Source organism: Pistacia vera, unplaced genomic scaffold (genome assembly GCF_008641045.1).
Source record: "Pistacia vera cultivar Batoury unplaced genomic scaffold, PisVer_v2 Contig1149, whole genome shotgun sequence".
NCBI classification, from domain to species: Eukaryota; Viridiplantae; Streptophyta; class Magnoliopsida; order Sapindales; family Anacardiaceae; genus Pistacia; species Pistacia vera.
The window spans coordinates 397753-415329 of NW_022195192.1; the positions used below are offsets into that span (position 1 = coordinate 397753).

The 17577-nt window shown below is 37.4% G+C and overlaps 3 protein-coding genes across 3 annotated transcripts; all 3 read left to right on the forward strand.

Moving 5' to 3' along the window:
• LOC116146280 (probable serine/threonine-protein kinase At1g09600) lies at nucleotides 1-5503 on the forward strand. The gene is made up of 8 exons (XM_031431696.1): nucleotides 1-1167; nucleotides 1899-2183; nucleotides 2312-2629; nucleotides 2895-3122; nucleotides 3222-3316; nucleotides 3725-3839; nucleotides 3963-4424; nucleotides 4651-5503. The coding sequence occupies exons 1-8, from the start codon at nucleotides 715-717 to the stop codon at nucleotides 4855-4857; spliced, it is 2163 nt and encodes a 720-aa protein (XP_031287556.1). The 5' UTR covers nucleotides 1-714; the 3' UTR covers nucleotides 4858-5503.
• A 931-nt stretch (nucleotides 5504-6434) lies between these two features.
• On the forward strand, nucleotides 6435-7749 carry LOC116146301 (glucuronoxylan 4-O-methyltransferase 1-like). Its single transcript, XM_031431712.1, has one exon. It carries the CDS (start codon nucleotides 6608-6610, stop codon nucleotides 7490-7492), a length of 885 nt encoding a protein of 294 aa, XP_031287572.1. The 5' UTR covers nucleotides 6435-6607; the 3' UTR covers nucleotides 7493-7749.
• Nucleotides 7750-12276: 4527 nt separating this feature from the next.
• Nucleotides 12277-17507, forward strand: LOC116146290 (probable serine/threonine-protein kinase At1g09600). The gene is made up of 8 exons (XM_031431701.1): nucleotides 12277-13171; nucleotides 13903-14187; nucleotides 14316-14633; nucleotides 14899-15126; nucleotides 15226-15320; nucleotides 15729-15843; nucleotides 15967-16428; nucleotides 16655-17507. The coding sequence occupies exons 1-8, from the start codon at nucleotides 12719-12721 to the stop codon at nucleotides 16859-16861; spliced, it is 2163 nt and encodes a 720-aa protein (XP_031287561.1). The 5' UTR covers nucleotides 12277-12718; the 3' UTR covers nucleotides 16862-17507.
• The last annotated feature ends 70 nt before the right edge of the window (nucleotides 17508-17577 follow it).

Consider the following 17577-nt stretch of genomic DNA (forward strand, 5'->3'; position numbering starts at 1 on the left):
TAAAAGTATAAACCTATAAAAACTCTCTTTTTCATGTGTTTTTGTTTAGTTTTGGACTTATCTTTCACTACCCAAAAATATCTATTGGCTCTTCGCATTTCTAGGATCAACCCCAGATCCGTATTTTGCTCTCTCTATGTTTTTTTTAATTTTTAATTTAATTTAATTTTTTTATGTTTCTGGTGTGAATATTACAACTCATTTTACTTGTCCAAAATGAGGAAGTCTTGTTCAGTTTTGGGCAAGATTTTTGGTCAGTTTTGTCTGCTTTCTTAGTTGGATACCTACTTCATTGGTGTCTGTTGCACCGAAAATATTCTTTGTCATAAGCGCATACATTTTCTTTAACAAATTTCTCTTTTACAGTTTCTGAAATTTCGGTTTGGTCTTTGTTGGTATGGTTTTGTACTTGCATTTTCCAAGTTAAAGAAGGGTTTTATTATTTTTTTTTTTTATTTGATTTTGGGACCTGGGGTTTCTTAATTTGATAGAAAAGGCTTGGCTTTTTGATTCATTTTAGTCCTTTTTTGTTCTTTTGGGATCTGGGTTGTGTGTGGATTTTTAAATCTTGTGCGTTTTTGGATCTGGGTTCATTAGTTTTGATAGTATGTGATTGATTTGATAGTTGGGAGAAGTTTAATGTGTGGAGAGTTGATTATATCTTATAGTTCCCTGGGTGAAAAAAGGTGATCTTGAAGCATTAGAATTAGAAGTATGGGCGGCATTTGCTCGAAAGGAACTCGAGCAGACAAATATGTTGCAGAAAACAATGCTAAAGATAAGGAATTAACCAAGAAAACCTCCAAAAGATTAGGTTCCTTTAAGAGGGAGAATGTGACTGTGGTGGTGGAGCCAGAAGGTGCTCGTAATGAGGCCACCACGCGGCTGATACATAAAAAACTGGTTGTGGAGGATGATGTGGGGACCTCTGATGAGGGGGAGGTGGATAAGAAGGCGAAGTCCCAGCTGCAAAGGCGGGGGACGGATGTTGGGGTAGATGCAGTGCAGGTAGTGCGGCCTAGGATCAATAGGATTAGTAGTGTAGGGGTTGGGGAGAGAGGAGCACAGGTTGTTGCTGGTTGGCCATCTTGGCTGACCGCGGCGGCTGGCGAAGCCATCAATGGATGGGTGCCACGAAAGGCTGACTCATTCGAGAAGTTAGATAAGGTCAGTTGATCATCATGTTTCTCCATAAAGTTCATTTTTAATTTTGATTTATTGATATTGATTCTTGTTAGTGGTATGAATTTGTGCAAAAATTCATTGATTCTTGACCAAGTTTATATTTTCCATAGGTTTAGGTAGTAGGGAGACATGTAGTTACCATATCATAAATCTAGAGGTCTATTGTTTTAGAATGTGCGAGAGGCCATGATTCTTTTTTGAGTTATGTGAATGAACACGTTAAATTGCTGTTTTGTTGTTGGCGTCTCTTGGGCCATAATACAGAAGAAGTAGTCTAACTATTAGCTTTCCAATATACTAATTTCTACCGGGCTCTTGTTATAAGAAACATTTGCATTTTGAGAATGCGAAGGATAAACTCTTTTGTAAGTGTATTTTTAAATTTCTTTCTGCAGTATATTGCTAGGTTTCTCGTGGAAACAACTGATTTGAACTGAAATTAGTTTGATTTGTTCATCAAAATGTGTGCATATGCTAGGAAAAGGACTATACTGTAGTGTTCGAAATTGTGATGAGATCTAGATGGTTAGACACATCAGGCCTGATTGTACTTAGGTGTATAGGCTCAGTTAGATAGAACCTGATAGAGTGTAGAAAACCTTGGTATTACTTTGAAATTTATCTGAGTTTTCAAGATTGATTTTGTGGTGGTCATTCGGAAAATAAATTAGTTTTAGGGAATTTACCATTCATATCTCTAAACTAATGTGCAGATTGGACAAGGAACTTATAGCAGTGTGTATAGAGCCCATGATCTGGAGAACAATAAATTAGTTGCATTAAAAAAAGTACGGTTTGCAAATATGGATCCTGAAAGTGTTCGTTTTATGGCTAGAGAAATCATTATTCTTCGGAGGCTTGATCACCCAAATGTCATGAAGCTTGAAGGTCTAATAACTTCAAGGGTGTCTGGAAGTTTATATCTGATATTTGAATACATGGAGCATGATCTTGCGGGGCTTGCAGCGACACCTGGGGTTAAGTTCACTGAGGAACAGGTTCGCATTCCCCACTCTAGTTTAAGTTGTTGAGACCATAAAATTTCAATGAGTATGTTGTACTATTTTAATCTATCTCTCTTTCTTTCATATTTGCTTATGTAGGATTTTATGTTTTGGTCTTGCAGATTAAATGTTACATGCAACAGCTACTCTGCGGACTTGAGCATTGCCATAGTCGTGGGATTTTGCATCGTGACATCAAGGGCTCAAATCTTCTAATAGATTATAATGGCAAGCTCAAGATTGGTGACTTTGGGCTGGCAACTTTCTTCCGATCTTCTCAGAAGCAGCCTCTGACAAGTCGTGTAGTAACGTTGTGGTACAGACCACCTGAGCTTTTGCTTGGTTCTACAGACTATGGAGCTTCAGTGGATTTGTGGAGCACTGGGTGCATACTTGCTGAATTGTTTGCTGGGAAGCCTATCATGCCTGGAAGAACAGAGGTGCTTGTCCTAGCTTTATCGTGCTATTATGATTTAAGTATATGTTTCTGTACTTCGCTCTGAAGCCAGTATATTAAATGCCTGACAAACATACTTCCATCCACACCCTAGATCTACCTTTATATGCTGTAATGCTAACTTGACTCCGCAACTTAAATAATTTTACTTGTAGGATTGTAAAATTGTTTGCGAGTAATGCCTATTTAGTCCTCAGTAATATGGAAACTGAATGGATGTCAAATGTCTCTTAATTTATAATTCATAGGTGGAGCAATTGCATAAGATCTTCAAACTTTGTGGCTCACCATCTGAAGAGTACTGGAAAAGATCAAAATTGCCGCATGCCACCATTTTCAAACCTCAACATCCTTACAAGCGATGTGTTGCTGAGACTTTCAAGGACTTCCCTTCATCAGCTTTGTCCCTTTTGGAAGCCCTTCTTGCAACAGAACCTGATGTCCGTGGAACGGCTACTTCTGCACTTCAAAGTGAGGTAAGTTTTCAAGCATTGCGGTATCTAATCCCTTCTTAATGGTTTAATGCTGTTGAATTTGCAGGCTAATTGGTTAATTATGTGTTTCTGTTTTTCCAGTTCTTCACAACAAAACCACTACCTTGTGATCCATTGAGTTTGCCCAAGTATCCACCAAGCAAGGAGTTTGATGTCAAGCTTCGAGAGGACAGCAGGTGACCATTTCCTATCGTTATATTATCAAATTCTATGTGCAAGGGCTATTCTTATTGATAACTCCATGATCTACTTACATTGGTAATTCAGATAAAATTATACCTTTTACAGAAATCATTAGCTGATTAGTGGGATAACCAAGCGTGATGCTTTGGTGAAATTATTGAACTTGTACATATATACAAGATACATTTTGTTTGGTTGGTCTGCTAGTTTTAGGTTTGGGGACTTGGCAGAATCAAGTCCCATGTTATTCCTTTCTTGACTAGGAGATGAATCTCTGTAATCTACCAAAGAAGAAATCTCAACTACACCCTGCCCTTAATTACTAGTTAGGGAGTAGAGAATTTCTTTCCTTTAAAGAAAAAAAATATGCACTAGCTTATGATTTGCTCGTTTGGAAACAGGAAAGGAGCTGCTGGTGGTAGAGCACGTGCTCAGGAGACAATGAGACAAGCTTCCAGAGAATCTAAGGCTGTGCCTGCTTCAGATGCCAATGCTGAGTTGCCGGCTTCCATACAGGTAATTCAGCAATGTCAAGTCCACTTTAGCTTTCATATTGTACCATGACTACTAAATCATGTTTTTGTTTATAATTTCAATGATCTAGCTTCTTTGATAAGTAAAATGTTTCAACAAATGCAGAAGCGGCAAAGACAGCCTAATGCTATAAGCTTTAGTGAAAAGTACAATCCTCAAGAGGATGCTGGTTCTTGCTTTCCTATTGAGCCAGCAAAAGGACTAACACAAAATGGATACTCCCATTCGGGTCAATTAAAACAAGCCCGTACCTTAGGAACTGCATGGAGTAGGATGGCGAGTGAGAATGAGCATCTTACAGGTCCTAGTGGGGCATTTGGCTCTCCCAGGAGGGATGCGGATTTGGGAAATCCAAGATCTTACATGCACCCAAGTGCATCCCGTTTGTCCAGATTTTCCAATTCAGTTGCAGTTAGAGGCCGTTCCCAGTTAGATTGTAGCACAGAGAGTAGAGTTAATACCAAGTGGGGCAACGACTCTGGAAAGCATGATTGGTCAACTTTGCGGGATATGTCGAGGTCTACTTATAAGAAGGATGAGCAGCCATCTGGAAAAGAGTCTTCAGTGGTAAAGAAATACTGGAATCATTAAATCACTGGCTAAATTATACATGCTTATGCACGCACACAACATATGAGTTATAGGAGCTATTAAAGGATTTTTACTATGTTTCCATTTTTCATTCTAAAAATTTTGAGCAAATTTCTTTTGCAATGTGTGTTGGAACTTAAATCGTATATTGCACCATTCTGTAATTATGAACTAATATCTTAGTCTTTTCTATTGAGTGCAGGGTTATCTTCCCAAGAAGAACCGGATCCATTACTCTGGACCATTGATGCCACCAGGGGGAAACCTGGAGGAAATGCTGAGAGAACATGAAAGGCAAATCCAGCACGCTGTTCGCAAAGCTCGTGTTGACAAGACCAAGGCCCAGAAAACCTATGGCGATAATGTACAAACACAGTTTCTTCTTCACAACAGGAGAAATGACAGGTGACACTTGAAAGGAAACTCTTACATATCTAATTTTTGATCCAGAAGGTCCGTGCAGGATCCTTTTTGATTCACATACTAGGATGAAACAATCCTTCCGTGAATCTGACTATTCTCACCGCTAAAAAGGCTTGGCAACAAACAGTTGTGCATGGATTCCATCCCACAAGACAAAATAACTTTTATGATCAGATAGTCGCTGCCAAGTTCTAACCATAAAAAAAATACTTTCGATGATTCAAAGACGTGGATAGGAGAAAGCAAATTAAAGCCATTGCCAAATGTAAATTTGTGGCAATGGATTTTGAGGTAGACACAGCAATCAGTTTTTTGTTGTTTAAGGAATAGGTCTCTTTAGCAAATTGTGCAAGAGGTATACCTTGTACAGCTAAAATATTATTTTACGTAAAATCAAAATTTTACCTCATTATATGTATAGGCCAAACTGATCGTAACCAAAATATAGTGAATTTATCTTCACAAGCTAGAGGGAGTTCTTTAATGTAATTCACAGGGCTTGTTTTATGGCCTTTTGATCTCACTGCTTCTGTGAAGAAATTAGCAATGAAAGCAGAATAGTTTCTGCAACAAGATTTGTAATTGTATTGACTTGCCTTATAAATTTAGCTGTTTACACTCAGTTTTATAGAAATCTGTTTATTTGTTTATACTTGTACATGTATCAAGATAAATTTTATTCCATATGTGATACTGGATTTGATTGGTTTTGGAGTTTGTTTGCAATGGAATCAGTAAGAGAAACTCTATTTCATTTCATATGTGCTTCTGTGAGAAGCATTTTTTGTCCGAAAGTGTTTCCTCAAAAAGCAGTTGGGTTGACCTTTTTGATGAGGTTTTTCTTTCAAGAAGCACTCCGAATCATTCTCAAATCCCTGAAATTGTTTGGAAGCACTTTTGAAAGTCTAAAAAAATTCTGAAATGCACCTTAAGTTTTAATTTCATCAAACTTAAAACCATTTACACTATCCTCAAAAATAAACACAAATGAAAGTAATATTTACAGGGGTTTTTTCATGTTTTTAGGGATATATTTAATAGTTTTAAAAAATACTTGGTTTGGACATGATAGTGGAAATACTTTGCAAATTCATATCTAGGGTTAATATCAATCGTTTATGAGAAATCGTCAAGCCTTAACTGGTTCAAGATTTTTTAAACTTTTTAAATTCACCCTTGGGCTTTTCGGATATTTTAGGGGTATATTTTTTATGTTTGAGGCTAATGGTTTAACTACTTAGGTTTCTTTCTCGCTTACTTTAGTAAGATTTTATCTTGCAAAGTTTGTATATCAAATTATATCTACTAAACGATGTAACACTTGTATATAAACAAATTAGAATTAATAAATCCCTCTTTCTATCTTAACAACTAGAAGAAAAAATATGAGCATGAGGAGGCATTTCATTATCAAACTCCCCCAAACCTGTAGCTTCAACCATTAATAAAAAACAAATCATTCCATTTTCACCAAATCAATAAGAAAAACTGAAAATGATAACTCAAAACTTCCCACCAAACATTGTAGATCCACCAACCTTTGTTATTGTTTTTGCTTCATGCAAAATCATAGTAGCTCTCTTGTCCTCGTCAACACTCACCAATGTCAGTCTCTCTTCCCTTCATGTCTAAGCATTACAATTCAATTTTTTCTTCCCCCAAATCTACCCAAAATATAACCTCCAATCTCCATTTCTCTTTACCATATCTTCACAATTCTTGAAAATTCTTTGGAAATGAGGACTAAAGCCAATCCAACATTGAGCTTCAAGGTGCTCCTCCTTGGAGTTTTCATTGCTTTCTTGCTCCTTTTTGTGTTGAGATCTAGCTTATCATTGTCAAAACAAGAATCTTCTTCCCCCTTTTCACAAACAAATCATCTTCCGAAAACCTTAATTCCCAAGAAAGAATCATCAAATCCTGAAAACTGCTCACCAAGTTGTTCAAAAATCCCAAAATCTCTCGCACAGGCTCTTATTCATTACACAACTTCAACAATCACCCCACAACAAACCCTCAAAGAGATCTCAGTGACAGCAAGAATCCTGGAGAAGAAATCCCCTTGCAATTTCCTCGTTTTCGGGCTAGGTCACGACAGCCTGATGTGGAGCTCACTCAACTATGGAGGCAGAACAATCTTCCTGGAAGAAGATGAAGCCTGGATTGAGCAAGTCCGGCGGCGCTTTCCCATGCTGGAGTCCTACCACGTCACTTACGACAGCAAAGTGAACCAGGCGAATAACTTGATGGAAGTCGGGAAGGGCCCCGAGTGCACGGTAGTAAGTGATCCAAAATTTTCGATGTGCCAGCTCGCCTTGAAGGGTCTTCCGGCTGAAGTTTATGACATAAAATGGGACCTGATAATGGTGGACGCGCCAACAGGGTACTACGAGGAGGCTCCGGGGAGAATGACTGCGATTTATACAGCAGGAATGATGGCGAGAAACAAAGAAATTGGCGAAACCGAAGTGTTTGTGCATGATGTGAATCGAGTTGTGGAGGATAATTTCTCCAAGGAATTTTTGTGTGAAGGTTACATGAAGAAACAGGAAGGGAGGCTCAGACATTTCACAATTCCAAGTCATAGAGATGGTTCTCAGAGAACCTTTTGTCCTGAGTAGATAGATTTTCTGTGGTGGTTTTGTGATATGTTTAATCGGTTCTTTTGATGCCCATTTTTTTTCCAGGGAAAATTGAGTGTGCATTTTCTTGGCAGGAAATTTGTCCTGGCATTTGAGTTTTTACATGGAAACAAACAGATTGGAGAGTCTAATGCCCTCTTGATTTTCATCTAATGAAAGACTAATAACACAGCTGGGATTTGATTGTAATGAAGAACAAACAGAAATGGAAAATTCATTATTGTTAGAACGTTATATATACAGTAAAACCTCTTTATAGTCATAATGATGAGACTAACTAATTTTATTACTATAAAGATGTTATAACTTAATGAAGGCGTAATTACAAAAATTATAGCTTTGATTTCTTATTTTTTAATTCATGTTTTAGTAGTACAGTGTTAGGATTTCAATTCAGCGTTTCAATTGCCTACTTTTGAAATAGATAAAAGACCGTGTCTTGGAACTAGCAAAGATAAGTGTAATTGATGGAACTATAAATGCAGTTGATGCATGGTCAATTGATGTGAAGCCACAGACAATTGCTAATGGTTTTAAGCATTGCAAAATTAGGACCCCTAATTTCGATGAATTGCAAGTTACAAATAAAGTGGACGAGAAGAATAAAAGAGTCATTGTAAAATTGAGTGATCAGATTCGTCAATTTCACTACACCAATCGAATAGATATTAATGTCTTCCTCGATCATCCAAATGAGCAACAAATCGTGTATGCTTTAACCGAAGAAAAAATCATTGCTACAATTAGACAATGAAATAAAGGAAATAATCCTAAGGATGATAGTATGGAAATACAAAAAGTTTCGTGTCATGAAGCTCCAAACATACTTAAGAAGCTAAAAATATTTTGGTTTCAACAAGAAGGTATCCATGCTAGCAAGTTATTACATACTAGTAAGGTAAAAGATGTGGTAACAACTCTAAAAATATAAATCATTGTCCCAAACAACTTTAGATAAATATTTTATTTTATCTTAAACCTTTAATGTAACATAATATATATTTTTTGGTAATATACAGATAATTATTACTATGTGAAGGCAACTTTCCTTAAGATGGGAATTAGAAAAATTATAACTTATTACAATGTGGAGTTTATTCTCATTTATAACTATCCCAAATTGGGACTAGAGTTTTTTATGACCATGTAGAGTTTATTTTTATATAGAGTATCACTATAGAGAGGTTTTACTATATATACAGTAAAACATTTTTATAGTCATAATGGTGGGACTAACTAATTTTATTACTATAAGGAGGTTATAACTTAATGGAGGTGCCTACCTTATATGCTTGTAATGCTAACTGACTCCGCAACTTAAATAATTTTACTTGTAGGATTGTAAAATTGTTTGCGAGTAATGCCTATTTAGTCCTCAGTATTGAAACTGAATGGATGTCAAATGTCTCTTAATTTATATTCATAGGTGGGACAATTGCATAAGATCTTCAAACTTTGTGGCTCACCATCTGAAGAGTACTGGAAAAGATCAAAATTGCTGCATGCCACCATTTCAACCTCAGCATCCTTACAAGCGATGTGTTGCTGAGACTTTCAAGGACTTCCCATCATCAGCTTTGTCCCTTTTGGAAGCCCTTCTTGCAACAGAACCTGATGTCCGTGGAACGGCTACTTCTGCACTTCAAAGTGATAAGTTTTCAAGCATTGCGGTATCTAATCCCTTCTCATGGTTTAATGCTGTTGAATTTGCAGGCTAATGGTTAATTATGTGTTTCTGTTTTTCCAGTTCTTCACAACAAAACCACTACCTTGTGATCCATTGAGTTTGCCCAAGTATCCACCAAGCAAGGAGTTTGATGTCAAGCTTCGAGAGGACAGCAGGTGACCATTTCCTATCGTTATATTATCAAATTCTATGTGCAAGGCTATCTTTTGATAACTCCGTGATCATCTTACATTGGAATTCAGATAAATTATACCTTTTACAGAAATCATTAGCTGTTGTGGGATAACCAAGCGGTGATGCTTTGGTGAAATTATTGAACTTGAACATATATAAAATACTTTTGTTTGGTTGGTCTGCTATTTTTAGGTTTGGGCTTGGCAGAATCAGTCCCTTTTATTCCTTTCTTGACTAGGAGATGAATCTCTGTAATCTACCAAAGAAGAAATCTCATACAACCCTGCCCTTAATTACTAGTTAGGGAGTAGAGAATTTCTTTCCTTTAAAGAAAAAAATATGCACTAGCTTATGATTGGCTCGTTGGAAACAGGAAAGAGCTGCTGGTGGTAGAGCACGTCTCAGGAGACAATGAGACAAGCTTCCAGAGATCTAGGCTGTGCCTGCTCAGATGCCAATGCTGAGTTGCCGGCTTCCATACGGTAATTCAGCAATGTCAAGTCCACTTTAGCTTTCATATTGTACCATGACTACTAAATCATGTTTTTGTTATAATTTCAATGATCTAGCTTCTTTGATAAGTAAAATGTTTCAACAATGCAGAAGCGGCAAAGACAGCCTAATGCTATAAGCTTTAGTGAAAAGTACAATCCTCAAGAGGATGCTGGTTCTTGCTTTCCTATTGAGCCAGCAAAAGGACTACACAAATGGATACTCCCATTCAGGTCAATTAAACAAGCCCGTACCTTAGGAACTGCATGAGTAGAGGGCGAGTGAGAATGAGCATCTTACAGGTCCTAGTGGGGCATTTGGCTCTCCCAGAGGGATGCGGATTTGGAGAAATCCAAGATCTTACATGCACCCAATTGCATCCGTTTGTCCAATTTTCCAATTCAGTTGCAGTTAGAGGCCGTTCCCAGTTTGATTGTAGCACAGAGAGTAGAGTTAATACCAAGTGGGGCAATGACTCTGGAAAGCATGATTGGTCAACTTGCGGGATATGTCGAAGTCTACTTATAAGAAGGATGACAGCCATCTGAAAAAGAGTCTTCATTGGTAAGAAATACTGGAATCATTAAATCACTGGCTAAATTATACATGCTTATGCACGCACACAACATATGAGTTATAGAGCTATTAAAGGATTTTTACTATGTTTCCATTTTTCATTCTAAAAATTTTGAGCAAATTTCTTTTGCAATGTGTGTTGGAACTTAAATCATATATTGCACCATTCTGTAATTATGAACTAATATCTTAGTCTTTTCTATTGAGTGCAGGGTTATCTTCCCAAGAAGAACCGGATCCATTACTCTGGACCATTGATCCACCAGGGGGAAACCTGGAGGAAATGCTGAGAGAACATGAAAGGCAAATCCACACGCTGTTCGCAAAGCTCGTGTTGCAAGACCAAGGCCCAGAAAACCTATGGCGATAATGTACAAACGCAGTTTCTTCTTCACAACAGGAAAATGCAGGTGACACTTGAAAGGAAACTCTTACATATCTAATTTTTGATCCAGAAGGTCCGTGCAGGATCCTTTTGATTCACATACTAGGATGAAACAATCCTTCCGTGAATCTGACTATTCTCACCGCTAAAAAGGCTTGGCAACAACAGTTGTGCTGGACCATCCCACAGCAAAATACTTTTACGATCAGATAGTCGCTGCCAAGTTCTAACCATAAAAAAATACTTTCGATATTCAAAGACGTGGATAGGAAAGCAAATTAAAGCCATTGCCAAATGTAAATTTGTGGCAATGGATTTTGAGGTAGACACAGCAATCAGTTTTTTGTTGTTTAAGGAATAGGTCTCTTTAGCAAATGTGTCAAGAGTATACCTTGTACAGCTAATTATATTTTACGTAAATCAAATTTTACCTCATTATATGTATAGGCCAAACTGATCGTAACCAAAATATAGTGAATTTATCACACAAGCTAGAGGGAGTTCTTTAGTAATTCACAGGGCTTGTTTTATGGCCTTTTGATCTCACTGCTTCTGTGAAGAAATTAGCAATGAAAGCAGAATAGTTTCTGCAACAATTTGTAATTGTATTGACTTGCCTCATAAATTTAGCTGTTTACACTCAGTTTTAAGAAATCTGTTTATTTGTTTATACTTGTACATTTATCAGATAAATTTTATTCCATATGTATACTGTTTGATTTTTTTGGAGTTTGTTTGCAATGGAATCAGTAAGAGAAACTCTATCTTCATATGTGCTTCTGTGAGAAGCTTTTTTTGTCCGAAGTGTTTCCTCAAAAACAGTTGGGTTGACCTTTTTGATGAGGTTTTTCTTTCAAGAAGCACTCCGAATCATTCTCAAATCCTCTGAATTGTTTGGAAGCACTTTTGAAAGTCTAAAAAAAATCTGAAATGCACCTTAAGTTTAATTTCATCAAACTTAAAACCATTTACACCGTCCTCAAAATAAACACAAATGAAAGTATATTTACAGGGGTTTTTTATGTTTTTAGGGATATATTTAATAGTTTTAAAAATACTTGGTCTGGACATGATAGTGGAAATACTTTGCATTCATATCTAGGGTTAATTTCAATCGTTTATGAGAAATCGTCAAGCCTTAACTGGTTCAGGATTTTTTAAACTTTTTAAATCCACACTTGGGCTTTTCGGATATTTAGGGTATATTTTTTATGTTTGAGGCTAATGGTTTAACTACTTAGGTTTCTTTCTCGCTTACTTTAGTAAGATTTTATCTTGCAAGTTTGTATATCAAATTATATCTACTAAACGATGTAACACTTGTATATAACAATTAGAATTAATAATCCCTCTTTCTACCTTAACAACTAGAAGAAAAAATGAGCATGAGGAGGCATTTCATTATCAAACTCCCCCAAACCTTATTTTTGGTCAGTTTTGTCTGCTTTCTTAGTTGGATACCTACTTCATTGGTGTCTGTTGCACCGAAAATATTCTTTGTCATAAGCGCATACATTTTCTTTAACAAATTTCTCTTTTACAGTTTCTGAAATTTCGGTTTGGTCTTTGTTGGTATGGTTTTGTACTTGCATTTTCCAAGTTAAAGAAGGGTTTTATTATTTTTTTTTTTTATTTGATTTTGGGACCTGGGGTTTCTTAATTTGATAGAAAAGGCTTGGCTTTTTGATTCATTTTAGTCCTTTTTTGTTCTTTTGGGATCTGGGTTGTGTGTGGATTTTTAAATCTTGTGCGTTTTTGGATCTGGGTTCATTAGTTTTGATAGTATGTGATTGATTTGATAGTTGGGAGAAGTTTAATGTGTGGAGAGTTGATTATATCTTATAGTTCCCTGGGTGAAAAAAGGTGATCTTGAAGCATTAGAATTAGAAGTATGGGCGGCATTTGCTCGAAAGGAACTCGAGCAGACAAATATGTTGCAGAAAACAATGCTAAAGATAAGGAATTAACCAAGAAAACCTCCAAAAGATTAGGTTCCTTTAAGAGGGAGAATGTGACTGTGGTGGTGGAGCCAGAAGGTGCTCGTAATGAGGCCACCACGCGGCTGATACATAAAAAACTGGTTGTGGAGGATGATGTGGGGACCTCTGATGAGGGGGAGGTGGATAAGAAGGCGAAGTCCCAGCTGCAAAGGCGGGGGACGGATGTTGGGGTAGATGCAGTGCAGGTAGTGCGGCCTAGGATCAATAGGATTAGTAGTGTAGGGGTTGGGGAGAGAGGAGCACAGGTTGTTGCTGGTTGGCCATCTTGGCTGACCGCGGCGGCTGGCGAAGCCATCAATGGATGGGTGCCACGAAAGGCTGACTCATTCGAGAAGTTAGATAAGGTCAGTTGATCATCATGTTTCTCCATAAAGTTCATTTTTAATTTTGATTTATTGATATTGATTCTTGTTAGTGGTATGAATTTGTGCAAAAATTCATTGATTCTTGACCAAGTTTATATTTTCCATAGGTTTAGGTAGTAGGGAGACATGTAGTTACCATATCATAAATCTAGAGGTCTATTGTTTTAGAATGTGCGAGAGGCCATGATTCTTTTTTGAGTTATGTGAATGAACACGTTAAATTGCTGTTTTGTTGTTGGCGTCTCTTGGGCCATAATACAGAAGAAGTAGTCTAACTATTAGCTTTCCAATATACTAATTTCTACCGGGCTCTTGTTATAAGAAACATTTGCATTTTGAGAATGCGAAGGATAAACTCTTTTGTAAGTGTATTTTTAAATTTCTTTCTGCAGTATATTGCTAGGTTTCTCGTGGAAACAACTGATTTGAACTGAAATTAGTTTGATTTGTTCATCAAAATGTGTGCATATGCTAGGAAAAGGACTATACTGTAGTGTTCGAAATTGTGATGAGATCTAGATGGTTAGACACATCAGGCCTGATTGTACTTAGGTGTATAGGCTCAGTTAGATAGAACCTGATAGAGTGTAGAAAACCTTGGTATTACTTTGAAATTTATCTGAGTTTCCAAGATTGATTTTGTGGTGGTGATTCGGAAAATAAATTAGTTTTAGGGAATTTACCATTCATATCTCTAAACTAATGTGCAGATTGGACAAGGAACTTATAGTAGTGTGTATAGAGCCCGTGATCTGGAGACCAATAAATTAGTTGCATTAAAGAAAGTACGGTTTGCAAATATGGATCCTGAAAGTGTTCGTTTTATGGCTAGAGAAATCATTATTCTTCGGAGGCTTGATCACCCAAATGTCATGAAGCTTGAAGGTCTAATAACTTCAAGGGTGTCTGGAAGTTTATATCTGATATTTGAATACATGGAGCATGATCTTGCGGGGCTTGCAGCGACACCTGGGGTTAAGTTCACTGAGGAACAGGTTCGCATTCCCCACTCTAGTTTGAGTTGTTGAGACCATAAAATTTCAATGAGTATGTTGTACTATTTTAATCTATCTCTCTTTCTTTCATATTTTCTTATGTAGGATTTTATGTTTTGGTCTTGCAGATTAAATGTTACATGCAACAGCTACTCCGCGGACTTGAGCATTGCCATAGTCGTGGGATTTTGCATCGTGACATCAAGGGCTCAAATCTTCTAATAGATTATAATGGCAATCTCAAGATTGGTGACTTTGGGCTGGCAACTTTCTTCCGATCTCCTCAGAAGCAGCCTCTGACAAGTCGTGTAGTAACGTTGTGGTACAGACCACCTGAGCTTTTGCTTGGTTCTACAGACTATGGAGCTTCAGTGGATTTGTGGAGCACTGGGTGCATACTTGCTGAATTGTTTGCTGGGAAGCCTATCATGCCTGGAAGAACAGAGGTGCTTGTCCTAGCTTTATCGTGCTATTATGATTTAAGTATATGTTTCTGTACTTCGCTCTGAAGCCAGTATATTAAATGCCTGACAAACATACTTCCATCCACACCCTAGATCTACCTTTATATGCTGTAATGCTAACTTGACTCGGCAACTTAAATAATTTTACTTGTAGGATTGTAAAATTGTTTGCGAGTAATGCCTATTTAGTCCTCAGTAATATGAAAACTGAATGGATGTCAAATGTCTCTTACTTTATAATTCATAGGTGGAGCAATTGCATAAGATCTTCAAACTTTGTGGCTCACCATCTGAAGAGTACTGGAAAAGATCAAAATTGCTGCATGCCACCATTTTCAAACCTCAACATCCTTACAAGCGATGTGTTGCTGAGACTTTCAAGGACTTCCCATCATCAGCTTTGTCCCTTTTGGAAGCCCTTCTTGCAACAGAACCTGATGTCCGTGGAACGGCTACTTCTGCACTTCAAAGTGAGGTAAGTTTTCAAGCATTGCGGTATCTAATCCCTTCTTAATGGTTTAATGCTGTTGAATTTGCAGGCTAATTGGTTAATTATGTGTTTCTGTTTTTCCAGTTCTTCACAACAAAACCACTACCTTGTGATCCATTGAGTTTGCCCAAGTATCCACCAAGCAAGGAGTTTGATGTCAAGCTTCGAGAGGACAGCAGGTGACCATTTCCTATCGTTATATTATCAAATTCTATGTGCAAGGGCTATTCTTATTGATAACTCCATGATCTACTTACATTGGTAATTCAGATAAAATTATACCTTTTACAGAAATCATTAGCTGATTAGTGGGATAACCAAGCGTGATGCTTTGGTGAAATTATTGAACTTGTACATATATGCAAGATACATTTTGTTTGGTTGGTCTGCTGGTTTTAGGTTTGGGGACTTGGGAGAATCAAGTCCCATGTTATTCCTTTCTTGACTAGGAGATGAATCTCTGTAATCCACCAAAGAAGAAATCTCAACTACATCCTGCCCTTAATTACTGGTTAGGGAGTAGAGAATTTCTTTCCTTTAAAGAAAAAAATTATGCACTAGCTTATGATTTGCTCGTTCGGAAACAGGAAAGGAGCTGCTGGTGGTAGAGCACGTGCTCAGGAGACAAAGAGACAAGCTTCCAGAGAATCTAAGGCTGTGCCTGCTTCAGATGCCAATGCTGAGTTGCCGGCTTCCGTACAGGTAATTCAGCAATGTCAAGTCCACTTTAGCTTTCATATTGTACCATTACTACTAAATCATGTTTTTGTTTATAATTTCAATGATCTAGCTTCTTTGATAAGTAAAATGTTTCAACAAATGCAGAAGCGGCAAAGACAGCCTAATCCTATAAGCTTTAGTGAAAAGTACAATCCTCAAGAGGATGCTGGTTCTTGCTTTCCTATTGAGCCAGCAAAAGGACTAACACAAAATGGATACTCCCATTCGGGTCAATTAAAACAAGCCCGTACCTTAGGAACTGCATGGAGTAGGATGGCGAGTGAGAATGAGCATCTTACAGGTCCTAGTGGGGCATTTGGCTCTCCCAGGAGGGATGCGGATTTGGGAAATCCAAGATCTTACATGCACCCAAGTGCATCCCGTTTGTCCAGATTTTCCAATTCAGTTGCAGTTAGAGGCCGTTCCCAGTTAGATTGTAGCACAGAGAGTAGAGTTAATACCAAGTGGGGCAACGACTCTGGAAAGCATGATTGGTCAACTTTGCGGGATATGTCGAGGTCTACTTATAAGAAGGATGAGCAGCCATCTGGAAAAGAGTCTTCAGTGGTAAAGAAATACTGGAATCATTAAATCACTGGCTAAATTATACATGCTTATGCACGCACACAACATATGAGTTATAGGAGCTATTAAAGGATTTTTACTATGTTTCCATTTTTCATTCTAAAAATTTTGAGCAAATTTCTTTTGCAATGTGTGTTGGAACTTAAATCGTATATTGCACCATTCTGTAATTATGAACTAATATCTTAGTCTTTTCTATTGAGTGCAGGGTTATCTTCCCAAGAAGAACCGGATCCATTACTCTGGACCATTGATGCCACCAGGGGGAAACCTGGAGGAAATGCTGAGAGAACATGAAAGGCAAATCCAGCACGCTGTTCGCAAAGCTCGTGTTGACAAGACCAAGGCCCAGAAAACCTATGGCGATAATGTACAAACACAGTTTCTTCTTCACAACAGGAGAAATGACAGGTGACACTTGAAAGGAAACTCTTACATATCTAATTTTTGATCCAGAAGGTCCGTGCAGGATCCTTTTTGATTCACATACTAGGATGAAACAATCCTTCCGTGAATCTGACTATTCTCACCGCTAAAAAGGCTTGGCAACAAACAGTTGTGCATGGATTCCATCCCACAAGACAAAATAACTTTTATGATCAGATAGTCGCTGCCAAGTTCTAACCATAAAAAAAATACTTTCGATGATTCAAAGACGTGGATAGGAGAAAGCAAATTAAAGCCATTGCCAAATGTAAATTTGTGGCAATGGATTTTGAGGTAGACACAGCAATCAGTTTTTTGTTGTTTAAGGAATAGGTCTCTTTAGCAAATTGTGCAAGAGGTATACCTTGTACAGCTAAAATATTATTTTACGTAAAATCAAAATTTTACCTCATTATATGTATAGGCCAAACTGATCGTAACCAAAATATAGTGAATTTATCTTCACAAGCTAGAGGGAGTTCTTTAATGTAATTCACAGGGCTTGTTTTATGGCCTTTTGATCTCACTGCTTCTGTGAAGAAATTAGCAATGAAAGCAGAATAGTTTCTGCAACAAGATTTGTAATTGTATTGACTTGCCTTATAAATTTAGCTGTTTACACTCAGTTTTATAGAAATCTGTTTATTTGTTTATACTTGTACATGTATCAAGATAAATTTTATTCCATATGTGATACTGGATTTG

Coding starts and splice junctions, on each gene's coding strand:
- LOC116146280 (XM_031431696.1), top strand. CDS start 715: ATGGGCGGCATTTGCTCGAAAGGAACTCGAGCAGACAAATATGTTGCA. Junction 3,123..3,221: donor CTTCTGCACTTCAAAGTGAG/GTAAGTTTTCAA, acceptor CTGTTTTTCCAG/TTCTTCACAACAAAACCACT. Junction 4,425..4,650: donor CTGGAAAAGAGTCTTCAGTG/GTAAAGAAATAC, acceptor TATTGAGTGCAG/GGTTATCTTCCCAAGAAGAA.
- LOC116146301 (XM_031431712.1), top strand. CDS start 6,608: ATGAGGACTAAAGCCAATCCAACATTGAGCTTCAAGGTGCTCCTCCTT.
- LOC116146290 (XM_031431701.1), top strand. CDS start 12,719: ATGGGCGGCATTTGCTCGAAAGGAACTCGAGCAGACAAATATGTTGCA. Junction 13,172..13,902: donor CATTCGAGAAGTTAGATAAG/GTCAGTTGATCA, acceptor ACTAATGTGCAG/ATTGGACAAGGAACTTATAG. Junction 14,634..14,898: donor TCATGCCTGGAAGAACAGAG/GTGCTTGTCCTA, acceptor TATAATTCATAG/GTGGAGCAATTGCATAAGAT.